Genomic DNA, 13,347 nt, shown 5'->3' with positions numbered 1-13,347 from the left:
TGGATTCATTCATTTGGTATCTGGAAATATTTGATCAACTTGGGAGCCCTCCACTAATATATGATAATCTATTTATAACAAAAAATGTATGCTAACTCTTTGATATACACTCTTACCCAAGTTATATGAAAGATGGACTTGGGGGCTGGGATCTGATAACTTAGAAAGGAGGTAGAGATACATGTCAAGTAATCTTGGGGATTCACAATATGTCATAAAAACCAACAACCTAGAACTTCAGCAATTAAGAAAAAACTATTCATTATTGAGCAGGCCACACACCCAGGGGATGGAACAGAGCAAAGATTGTTTGCTAGAAGATTAATCTGTGTCAGTGGAAAATCTTAAGGCATAAATTAGGTTTGCAGTCTTAAATAATTTAACTCTCCTCCAAGTACACAAAAACCAGGAGACTCAACAGGCACACAAACGACAGAACTGGGAGGCAGTTGCTAATACTGGTGCCAGTTTTTAACTGAATCCCCCAATTCAAAATCATTTACCAAGTATATCACTTAGACTGAATATATAAATAGAATTATTGGGAACACAAAACCATAATGTCAGATACGTACGATGCAGTGACAGACTCTGTATCTGCTTTACGTTCCAAATACATTGTCATTGGTAAGGCTACTTAAGTCCTTCCTATATGTAATCCCTTGTTGGGTTGAGGATTACTGAGAAGGGAAGTGGGGACATCTTAGTTACTTGATATGGGATGTGCTGTGTCTTGATCGTCTGGGACAGGTACTTTCTTTCCATTGATAGCTGGGGTGGGTGGGGGTGCAGTCAATTTTTGTTTACAATTTAATGCCGGATGCTGTGATTGCCTTGGATGTCGGTACTGACATGGCTTTAGCCACTGCGGAGGACTGCACCCGGCTTTCCGCTGTTTCAGTTCCAGCAGCTGAGTTCGTGGACAATTTGACAGGGGTGGAGGGCTGTTTGTGGATAGAGTGTTCAGTCAAGGCCCCATCGCCCATTAAGTTGCCTGCACTGCATTCTTGGTTGAATCTGCTCAGTTACTGTGGGATGGGTTTTCTTTGAGTTTTGCCATTCTTTTTTCAGGCCCTTCTTTGTTTCCTGATTGTCGAAATGCACCTTCTGTAAGTCAATTGAGTTCTGTGGTGTATAAGAAGCTGAGGAAGGAGTTGAGTTTGGGTCAGATTACTGGCCCATTTTTTACATTTTACTTCTGTTATCCAATCATAAAGCTATCCATATGGAACGAGTCCCCTGTTTGTAAGGTTTTTAAAAGGGTGGTTCCACTTCTGGGTCAGTCTTAGCGTTTCTCACATCTATATAAATAATTCTCACCTGGAACATTCTGAAGCTCACTCTGTGGGAGGGAAACACTGAAGCCCTGCAGTGTTGGTAGGCTAGGCTGTCAGCAACACTCACTCTCACTCATGCACCACTCACTGTCAGTCATAGACCCGCCCTCACCCACACCCCATCTGCACATAATTCGCAACCCCAACATTCTAAATGAAGCCACCACCGGAAGTTGAGGCGTCGAGATATCCCCTTTGCCCATGAGTGTTTGCCCCACCCTCGCATCCCTACGTGATGACGACGAGGGCGGAGCACTGACACTCGACGAAACGCCAACCTCCAACGTTCGATTGTGCCTGGTACTGCACGCAGAGGAACTTGAACACAAAATCATTGAAGAAGCAACGCTTTGAAGGCCAGCACAGGACTTCGGCTGATGGGGGTTGGGGTCCCCCATCAGCACAGGTACTGGACGGCGGCGGGGGACGGTTTTCACCACGAAGGGGGGTAACGGAGGGACGGCAGAGTCTGGAACAGTGAGGGAGGGTGGGGGATGGCCTTGCTAGCACCCGTTTCCTTCCCTTTTGAAACGGGCATTTTTTACTAGTATTGTTATAAAAGAAAGTGAGGTATGTCCTTATTTTTTAAAATCCTGCCGTAAGAATGTTTAGTGCTACTAAAATCTTAAAATCAAATGATTTTAAAGTTTGGGCATCTAAATTTTAATTTATTATTTATTGCTTTCAGTGACTAACACAGACGGAGATATCAGTTCACTGGGTACCTTGAAACAGAGGCATGCGAAACATGGGTCCAGGTTGGGACCCAAGAACAACTTTAAAGATAAGTCACTGGACACTTTGAAAATTTATGTTTACACAGAATGAGTTATTCACAAAATAATATGAAAAATGTATATACATTTCTAGGAAAATAGCATGCAATGATTAGAATTTAAGAATGAGAGAAGTAAAGACCTTATTGGTCGGTGTTAGTCCTTCAAGTGATATCAGCACATTAATGAAATATTCATCACTGTTTCGAGTTTAATGTTGCTGATGGTGGTATACCAAACTTAAACTAAACAAGAATCCCTTATTTCACTGGTAAATTTCCAAACTAGTACTCTGTAGAACCAGGAAAATTGTACTGCTACTAGTCAAACATTTTTCTTATATAAGTATAGCGAACAGTGCCCTCAGAGATTTCCACACCAACTTAGCGGTTCATCTTAACCACTGATGGGTGACATAGCACTTCATTCACTGGGTCACTCTCTCTTTCATACATAGTGCAAATTGTGCTATTCATGTGTTATCATGTGCTCAGACAAAAACTCAAGTCTTAACTTAAACAAACAATGGCCAGCTATACTTGAAAAATACAAAATACAAAAAAATGACTTATCTTATGAGCCCCGTGTCCTGACCAGATGCCCAGGGCGAGTTAGATGCTCTCACAGGAAATTCTTATAGAGGACTACTGTCCCCTGGAATCACCTGACACCACTGGTTTCAGTCAGCTTTCTTCAGGGACTTGGGTTTAAAGCTCCCTCATAAAACCACTGCCTGGCAGTGGTTTTATGAGAGAGACAGTGTTAACCCCAGTCCATGAAGAAAGCTGACTTCAGGGGAGAGCAGTCCTTTATAAAAATTTCCTGTAAGAGCACCTAATGAGTGGAGGAGTGGCCTAGTGGTTAGGGTGGTGACTTTGGTCCTGGGGAATTGAGGAAGTGAGTTCAATTTCCACTTCAGGCACAGGCAGCTCCTCTGGGCAAGTCACTTAACCCTCCATTGCCCCATATAAGCCACATTGAGCCTGCCATGAGTGGGAAAGCATGGGGTACAAATGTTAAAAAAAACCAAAAAAAAACAAGCTCTGAGCATCTGGTTGTTCAGGACGCAGGGCTCATAAGTCATTTTTTTTGTATTTTTCAAGTATAGCTGGCCATTGTTGGTTTAAGACTTGAGTTTTTGTCTGAGCATATTATAACATATGAATAGCACAATTTGCACTATGTATGAAAGAGAGAGTGACCCAGTGAATGAAGTGCTATGTCACCCATCAGTGGTTAAGATGAACCAGTAAGTGGGTGTGGAAATCTCTGAGGGCACTCTTTTCTATACTTATGTAAGAAAAGTAGCTGATAGTGGTATAGCTCTGTGTGATTTGGTGCAAGTTTTACGAAAATGTCAATGGCATATCCTATCTCATTGCATGTTGTTATCAAAGAAATAGAAAAAAAAACACAAAATTTTGTGCACACTTTTTGCAAAGAGGGTGCTCATTGCACATACTATTGTGCATTCGTGAGCCACTATGCCTGTGCGCATAGAGCACCCTGTTTAAGAACAGTACACTCTCAAGCATTTTGCTCCAGTGATGATAAAAACGAATAAAACAAACATTCCCAGAATCTACACAAAACAAAAATGTTCTGGCTGCCCATCCTTAATGGTTAGAGCAGTGAGCTGAGGACCAGGAAGGCCCAGTTCAAATCCCACTACAGCTTAATTCTTCATTGCCTCAGGTACAAAATTAAGGGCCCGTGTGCTTACTGCAGCAAAAAATGGCGCACTGCGGGGCACGCTGAGACTTCCAACGGTGATTTTGAGATGTGCATATGCTCCTCATGCGCTAAAAATTAAATTTACCTTTTCATGGTGGGTGTGTCTGGGGTGCAGAGTAGGCATATAAGGGTTACCATATTTTGTCCCCCAAAAGGGAGGACACATGCCCCGCTCCCACCACACACCCCACCCCGCTCCTGTCACACCCCGCACTGCCCCCTGTCACACCCGTCCCGCCCAATCACGCCCCACCCCACACCCTGCCACACCCTGCCATGCCCCCTGTCACATTTTCCCCTCCCCCCCGTCACCCCCCCTCCCCTTACCTTACTACTGCCCTGGTGGTCTAGTGACCCCTTCGGGGCAGGAAAGAGCCCCCTCTATCCTGCCCGGAGTGCTGCCCTACATGCATCCTTCCTGTTGGTGATCTTGGCGCCGATTCAAAATGGCCGCCAAGAGCTGAAGTCTCGTGAGGTCAATTCAACTCGTGGCGGCCATTTTGAATCGGCGCTGAGATCACCAACAGGAAGGATGCATGCAGGGCAGCGCTCCGGGCAGGAAAGAGGGGGCTCTTTCCTGGCCTAAAGGCGGAAGAGGTCACTAGATCTCCAGGGCAGTAGTAAGTAAGGGGAGGGGAGGCTAGGAATCTGCCCGTTTATCTGGATTTCTGGACAAACGGGCAGGCTGGCGGGCGGGCCATCCTATAGGACGGCCCGCCCGCCAGCCTGCCCGTTTGTCCAGAAATCCAGACAAGCGGGCAGATTGGCAAAACCCGCCCGGTTGCCCGGACATGACCTCAAAAAGAGGACATGTCCAGGTAAATCCGGACATATGGTAACCCTAGGCATATTCTACGCTAATCCATTAGAAGAGCAATATTGTTGCACTAACTGATTAGCATGTGATTAGCACATGAGCCCTTACTGTTTATATAATGGGTGGTGGCAAGGGCTCATGCGCTAATTTGTTTTAATAGCCAGGTGCTTATTTATTTATTTATTTATTTGTTTGTTTGTTGCATTTGTATCCCACATTTTCCCACCTCTTTGCAGGCTCAATGGCAAAATTAGCATATAGCCATTAATACAAAAAATAGGAAATGCGGCCATTTTTCCCCAGGCTTAAAAATGGTCTTAGCGAATGGGAAAGACCTGTGTAAGGGTGAATTATTGCCACTTTTTACTAGGCATGAGCAACAATTAAAATGTTTAATTGTGATTAATCATGCGACATTTCTTTTGCCCTTTCCTACTGGCTCTCCATCTCTCCTACTGAACACAATCATCTCTCTCTATTTCTCTCACCCTCTTTGTTTCTTTCTCTCATGCCCCCCCCCCCCCCCCCAGCCTTCACCCAGATTATCTCATGCCCCCTTCACCAGCCTTCACCCAGATTCTCTTATGTCCCCCCTCCTCGGCCTTCACCAAGATTCTCTCATGCCCCCTTGAAGTTTTTAAACGCAGACACGCACCTACCCACCCCCCATTTACCTCAATAGCTCAGGCTCTGGATTTTCCCTTCTTTCTCGCTGCCTCAAAGTCCTTTTTCTTCCCCTGCACGGCCAGGCTTTCCAGCTACATGAGCTGCGTCATGTAGGAAGTTGGGGAAGTCTCATGTAGCTATAGGTCCCAGCCATGCAGGGGAAGAAAAAGGACTTTGAGGCAGCGAGAAAGAAGAGAAAATCTGGAGCCTGAGCGGTTGAGGTAAATGTGGGACGCAGGCCACAGGACACGGGATGCAGGGCAGGTCCACGTTTTAAAAAATCAGCTGGCATTAAAACGCTATTAACACATTAAAATATTAACGTGTTAATTACCCACGCCTACTTTTCCCCCATAGATTGTAAGCCCTACAGAGACAGGTAAAATACCTGCTGTATCTGATTGTAACTCTTCTTGAGCTACAATTGAAAAAAGACATTAGACAAATCTGAATAAATAGCCATGGACAGTAAAGATGGGAAAAGATTTTGTCCTACAGTATATAAAACAGAAAAGAACTTTTGCTGCCAGCAATTTACTTACAGAATTTTGCTTCCGTACAAGACATGAAAATAACAACACTTCATCAAGAACAAATTATAAATATCACTTTTTATAATCTGATGAAACCAGGAGAGGTTTAGAAAGAATTTTTGCTTTGCCAGTTCTGGAAGCAATTTTTTTTTCCCAAACACAGAAAAATCGATAATGTCATGAAGCATGATGTAGTGTCTGGTGCATCAGAAAGAAAACTAAAAGCAAGTCTTTTCAGATAACATAATAATGCAGGAAAGGAAAAACAAAACGAGAAATTCTACTAAATCCCTTGAGACAGAGATACCATGGGAGGAAAAGCAAAAGAAAATGAAAAGCTCAGCGGAAGTCCATGGGGATAAGACGATGTCATGAAAGGAACGCTAATTCCATGGCGGCAATGTTGTGGTGTGAGAAAAGTAAAATGTGTGTGTAATAGTCCTCAGGCAGTACAGAGACAACCGTAAAGTGAGGCAGGACAAAAAAATACTACTGGTAAAGACAGAGGGCAGGAAACTCTCTTTAAAGAAGATTCAACCTCCTTAAATCAGTCCTCTCATCCTTATGTTCTCTTGGCAGAAGTATCAACAGCGAAAACTCCGATTAGCACTCAGTAGTAAATTGTATTTTCCATGTTATGTTCTATAAATAATCCAAATAAATTAGGATTTGAGATTTAATTAGTCACTTTTCCAAACCTGAACTCAATGTCAGTTACATTTCAGATACAGAAGGTATTTCTCTATAATATCTGTCGTTTCTTTCTCTTTAATATCACCAAAATTCGTTCTTTTCTTTCTGAGCACACTATCAGAACCCTTATTCACACTCTCATCACCTCTCACTTTGACTACTGCAACTTGCTTCTCACAGGTCTCCCACTTAGCCATCTCTCTCCTCTTCAATATGTTCAAAATTCTGCTGCATGACTAATATTCCGCCAGTGTCGTTATGCTCATATTAGCCCTCTCCTCAAGTCACTTCACTGGCTCCCTATCCGTTTCCACATACAGTTCAAACTCCTCTTACTGACTTACAAGTGCATTCACTCTGCAGCTCCTCAGTACCTCTCCACTCTCATCTCTCCCTACATTCCTCCCCGGGAACTCCGTTCACTGGGTAAATCTCTCTTATTTGCACCCTTCTCCTCCACTGCTAACTCCAGACTCCGTTCCTTTTATCTTGCTGCACCATATGCCTGGAATAGACTTCCTGAGCTAGTACATCAAGCTCCATCTCTGGCTGTCTTCAAATCTAGGCTAAAAGCCCACCTTTTTGATGCTCGTTTTAACTCCTAACCCTTACTCACTTGTTCAGTACCCATGTTTTATCATTCCCACCTTAGCAATTTCCTTATCCCTTATTTGTCCTGTTTATCTGTTCTAAATAGATTGTAAGCTCTGTCGAGAAGGGACTGTCTCTTCATGTCCAGAGTAAAACACTGCGTACGTCTAGTAGCACTATAGAAATGATAAGTAGTAGTAGTAGTTACCATCTTAAAGGCCTGTTTGCTAAATTGAGATAAGGTTTTGTAATTAAGGGTCCCTTTTACTTAGCAGCATTAGGCACTAAGGTATGTCTAACACAGCTCAAAATGGCGTATCACAGGACATGCTCAGGTGTACTGCAGTAAATGCGAAATGTGTGTGCGCTAACCACACTCTAAAAAATCAGTTTTTAAGGGGTATGTCAGGGGGTGGAGAGTGGGCATTCTTGCACTAAACAGCACATCTACATTAGCACACACTAACTGGTTAGTGCAGAAATAGCGTGTGAGCCCTTACCGTCTACAAAATGGGTGGCAGTAATTCTTTTTTAAAATGGGCATGTGCTAATGGCAACTTTAGTGCACGACCACTGATACAAAAAAAAAATAGAAAATCAGTCGTTTTAGGGCTGCAGTAAAAATGGCCTTGGCATGCTGGAAAGACCCACAACAATGCACTAAGGGCCAGATGCACTAAGGTCCTCGGAAGAGCCCTTCCCTTACCGATTCCATAGCGAATCGGCAGGGAACGGCCATGCATCAAGGAAATGGAATGCAAATGAGCTGCTCGTTGTAGCTCACTTGCATTCTCTATTCCCTCGGAAGCCAGTCGGCCAGTTGGCCGGTCGAGCATGCGCAGAGCAACCAAGCGTTATGCTGGCTGCTCTGCGCATGCCAAGGACGTCCTTTATGGACGTCCTTCACTAAACCCACTTCTTACCACAACTTAGTAAACGAACCCCTAAGTGCATTAACTGCAAAAGTGAACTGGCAGTAGCGGAAAAATCTCTTCAGTAAGCATCCTCCCAGCACATGGGGGAGGGGGAAGAAATCTGGACGACCACCAACCTGAGACAATGGTCACTACCATGAATTAATGGCACAGTCACTAATAAGGAATCCAAGTAATCACTGACACCTCTTGCTTTGCATTACCTGCTGCCTTAGCAATTAAAGTGGGTTAACTGCAAGGCCCACTTCTCACGTCCTAATAAATTTCACTGTTAATACATCACCTTAAATATGCACTAATTAATACAGTTAAAGCACCACTTAATTCAGCATCTTTACTATGTTTAGAGCGCCATGTTAACAGTTGGCATGTTAAATCTTAATGTGGCCCCTTCAAAGGGACACCACTTTGTAGTGGTGGAGGGGCTTCTGTGTTTCAATGACTCAGAGGGCTATGCTGAAGGGTTATCCATATCAGACAGGCCTCTGAGGAGAAACCAGACAAAGAGTGTCCCAAACTGGGAGAGTGGTAAGATGGTGACCTGAAGTTCGTATGCCCAGCGGCCCAGCTGCCCTCTGAAGTTTTATCTTCTTTATGTAAATTCCCTCTCTACAATTGCATTTTCCTTAACTGAGAGGAAGGGAACAACCGGCGGTTAGCCGCTGACGGCCAGCGTTTTGTCCCCTGAGCAGCAAGTGCGGGACCGCTGTGCGTCGAACTGCCCACAGATGAAAGGGTTGGCGAGTCCTTTGATTAGCGCCGGCGAAGGAGCATTGACGCTCTTGGACCTGGAAAAACAACTCCATCGCTCCCGAATTATTCAACCACCATGTCCAAAGGAGTGGAGGAGTGAACTAGAGGCATATGCTGAAACGGAGGACGTTTACAGCAGAACCCGAATCGGCAGAACCACTCCTAAACACCTCAAGAGAAATCACCTTGGAGTTTTTGGCTTCCGTGGAGGTTACATTGAATACCATCTGGAAGGCGCTTCGGGACCTGACGGCGGTAGTAAATAACTTTGTTTCAGATATAGTCTTATTGGAGAGTTACATGGACAATTTGACTGAACCCTTTGAGAGTGAAAAATTGATATAATAAATGAAGTTCTACACAAGCTAGAAGTGGTTATGATCCTGAAAATGATAGTGGACCAGAAACTTTGAATGATAAGGTGGATGTTATTGTGGATGATTAATGTCGAGATTATTGTTTTTCCCAGAGTTCCAGGTATGACTCCTAAAGTTTTCCTCAGAAATATTTCCTTAATTATTACTTCGAAAGGAGTGAAGCCTGTGAAAACTGGGATTGCTTTAATCAGTGGGATTTGAATTAGAGACTTAAGTATATGTATTGTTAAACAATTTCTGGTTTTTAAAAGAGAGAGAATGTAATCAGATGTGTTATTTCTAACTAAAATCTGGACAATAAGTATGATCTCAATGAAATGAATTGACTGTACACCGTATTTGGTCTTGAAGAAGCCAACCAGATGATCAATGTGGAATAATGAATTAGATGAGTAATATCTGGGAATAATCAGGTTAATACCATGTTTTCTTTTTTTCTGTTTACTGTTTAATTGATCTCCTTGTCTTATCTCACTCTCCCTATTTTTCTTCACTTTGTGGTCTAAGAAAGAGAAAGATTGTATATAATCCATATATCTAGGTGGGATTGTTTTCTTCTTATCTTGTATTAATGTACAGTCATCTCTGTATTACTGTTTGCAAGTGACCCTTGTAAAATGAAAAATTATAAATAAATGATTTAAAAAAATCTTAATGTGGTTCCCACCCTGTGTGACATGCCCCCCAGAACTCCCACCCTGCCCACTGCGCCATGGCCAAAAAAAGGGAACAATGGACCAGGCACAATTTTGGGGTCCCCACCTCCTTTGCACCCTGTGTTACCACACCAATCACAAAGCCTAAATTTTGAACCTGAAACAACGGAAGGTGAAACCAAAGATCACAGTGGGCAGAGGATTTGCACCTTGTTTTACCTGGTTCATAGCTCACAGCTCCAACCAGTAGGTTAGGTCTCCAATTCTCTTGTCCACCTCTCCAGCTATCAGAATTATTCACCTTAAACCTGTGCTTAATTGTTAAATGCAACAATAAAGCAGCATGGCTGTGCCTGGCAACCTATGATTCAGCCTTTTACAAAATCTTTTGGGGGCATGTCTGTTCATGTCTGTCTGTACACACACATGCATGCACACACACACATACACAGCAACTGAAATATGTATTTTCAGAAAACCTCTGGTTTAGAAAAAGAACGAGAAATTAAAACACTGTCCACAGCCACAAAAAGGTGTGATGAGTTGATGTACCCACCAGTTAATCTATGTGTTGTGTCAGGCCAAACCCTAAACTGGCACAGAAATTACGCACTGATGAAGGAAGTCAGGAGTTCCTAGGAATACATTTCATATTGAATCACACAGGCAAAAGCCAAACCACTGCATACGTTGAAAAAAGTGTGTGTTTCCCTTTCTATTTCAACATACCCTCTAGTGTAAAACAGAAGCATTTATTTCTACGATCCTGAAGAACTGAGCTAGGGACTTGGAACTCAAAACCAATCCCTCACTGCTGTGCATTCTGTAATGAGAGAAAAGCACCAGTAAACCTTCCTACAGGTACAAAAAGGTGCAAGAAAGCCTGAATTTTATACACAGAGACGCAAAGGTCATTTCCTGCACAATTGATATCAATTGCAGCCACCAGCCAAAGCATGAAATACTCAATATCACCATTGTTCCACATCCACCCAGGCATGGGTTCTTCCTGTTCCTGCAGCAGACCACACTTTTCTTTGCAGTGAATTTAGCTTTCCATGAAAATGAATGACTAAAACCTCCACTTATCCCCAGCAATAAATGGAAAATGCAGCCTCAATTCAGTCTCCTCAGGCTCTCTGATTCAAGGTCAAGTGGTGGGCACCAACATATGGAGGTCTTAAGCCTGTCAAAAATATGCAAGACATCTCCTAAAACACAATTAGCTGACCCAATGGAAACAGCTCTATCCAGCCAGGTTAGCCCCTTTTAAGCTGTCATCAGTCCTTGCATATTTTAGCTAAGCACTTGTCTAACCAGTTTCCTTTTAAATTTTTACATTGCACCAATAAAAATACAAGCAAGCTGCACACAGGACAATAAGAAACTTCTATGCAGTTTTTTAAAGAATGTATTAAGAGTGCTACTCACCACTTGCGTTCCTGCCACAGATGAGATGCTGGTAGGGTTGCAGCAGTCCCCACAGCTCCGGGTCGCTGCTGATCACCTGCTCCAGTGATTCTACAGTGAACCTGGGCGCCTCGGTCTCCTTATCAGAGCGGGGAATCGCCAGCAGCCTCCGCTGGACCTCCTTGAATATGGTCTCCAGACAGGCGGTCAGATAGATGGCCGAGTGTTCGTGGATCCTCAAGGCCACCTTGCTGTCCACCATCCACCGATAGAACTTGCCCACCGAGTAGGTGAGGCCACAGCGGGTGGACTTGCCTCTGCTGAAGCGGTCACCGGTGCTCATGTTGTAGAGGGACAGGGCGCTCAGGGCCGCCGCCGTGCAGCTGGAGGCCAGGCTCCAAGCCAGTGCGATCTCCATCGCGCTTTGGATTTCGTACTTGGTGCATTTGGCGAAGCGGAGGCTCAGCCGCTGAGCCTCTTTGGCGATCCTGATCAGGGCCCGACTGGCCAGGGAGGACAGCTTGGTGATGGCATCCTTGCTAGGAGCAGCCACCGTCGGCTCCTTCTTGAGCAGAGCTTCCACCTCCTCCAGAGTCCAAGGGACCTCCTCGAGGTCGGGCAGCCTGGAGCACTGTCCCGAGCAGTCCAGGACCTCGGAGTCTTCAGCCAGGACAGTGTTGACTGTATCAAAACTGTTGTGTCTACTGTGCATGGAGTCAGTTAAATGCCAACAGTTTGCTCCATGGGTGTAAACCAGATGAGAATCGGAACACAGGGATAAGTTGGACGATCTGACTGAATCTGCAGCTCCACCATAACCAGAATCCAGGGTCAAATCCTCCAGCGTCCTCACAACTGTCTTACCTCTCCTTGCCATAACTGCACTTCATGCTGCACCAGAGAAAATAAAGGGATGAAAAAAAGTACCACTTCACTACTTTAAGCCAGCTGTTTGTCCTGAGCAGGTCAAAAATATCCGGAGATCAAAAGCTAGTCTGCTAGCTCAGACCGAGTCAAAAACATAGAATTTCCTTAAAGAGAAAATTCCTGAAAAGGATACATAAGAAAACCAGAGTGAAACTGCTTTCTCCCAGCACCAAAAAACTGAGCTACCACCCTTCCAAGGCAGATTCCTGCAGTCTGTGCAATACAGCAAAGCAAGCAGTACAGCAGCCTACTGAAATGAGGCGGGACTAGGCAAATAGACAACACAGCAGCCAACGGAGTCTAGTTATGCTAAGTGTGGTCACTGCCCATTGGGCAGTAGGCAGTGTACTGCTGCACGCAGGTTTCCACAGTTCCAAGAGCTGTACTGACAGGCGCTGGGTCTGGGTGTGCGTTCCCTTTTCATTCTGCAGTGCTGTTCTAGTAGTGTTCGAAATGATCCAGGAAGGTCCAGACAGTCTTTCTTTTCGGGCTGTATGATTCAGATTCTCCGCTTTAAATAATCCTAATTCTCAAGGAAGGGATCTTTTGCTGGACCCTTGACTCTGGTCCTCATTCCCTGATTCTAAACAGCATGCAGTAAAATCCACGGCGCGTGGCTGCATGCAAGGTGCTCCTGCACCCAGGGAGAGGTTGAGGGGGGATCTTGATTTATCAGCTACTTGCTAGCATCTCCTCTCTGCTTTTCACCACTATTCTGAGACCGGACTTGCCCATTCAGCACCCATATTGTGCAGTACCAAAAAAACGCAGTTTCTGCGAGCATTTAAAGATGCACCAGGGGTATCTAATAAGAGTAGCTTCTTCAGTTCAGTAATGGCCCAGGTATCTTTCCTTTTTCTGGCTTATCGCCAAAGTCTGTCTAATTTCAGCTTTTCTGGAGGTTTGCAAAGATATTAGTTTAATCACTTGAAAATCAATTGATTTATAAATCACTACTACTGACTATTATTCTCTATTCCTCTTTAGTCAGGTTATTACGGATGCTTTCCCCCTCCCACTGTGCCGCTCCAAGGCTGCGCAGCGTTGTCAGCACTGGTATTCGAGGCCTCAGAAGCACGGGAGGGGATGAAAGGGAAGAAAACTTCCAGGGTGCATGGCGGTAGAAGGAAGGTGGCCCAAAT

General features: G+C 44.3%; 1 protein-coding gene across 1 annotated transcript in view; it reads right to left on the bottom strand.

Annotated features, from left to right (window-relative positions):
* BTBD11 (BTB domain containing 11) overlaps nt 1–12,310 on the bottom strand; it is a 469,159-nt gene extending 456,849 nt beyond the window's left edge. Inside the window, exon 1 of the mRNA XM_030214435.1 lies at nt 11,300–12,310. Within this exon, the coding sequence (XP_030070295.1) occupies nt 11,300–12,155 (856 nt within the window). The 5' untranslated portion in view covers nt 12,156–12,310. The remainder of the gene's footprint in view (nt 1–11,299) is intronic.
* Between the last annotated feature and the right edge of the window lie 1,037 nt (nt 12,311–13,347).

Source organism: Microcaecilia unicolor, chromosome 9, assembly GCF_901765095.1.
Source record: "Microcaecilia unicolor chromosome 9, aMicUni1.1, whole genome shotgun sequence".
Taxonomy (NCBI): Eukaryota; Metazoa; Chordata; class Amphibia; order Gymnophiona; family Siphonopidae; genus Microcaecilia; species Microcaecilia unicolor.
The sequence above is the reverse complement of the archived record's forward strand: the minus strand, read 5'-3'. Positions and strand labels throughout refer to the sequence as shown.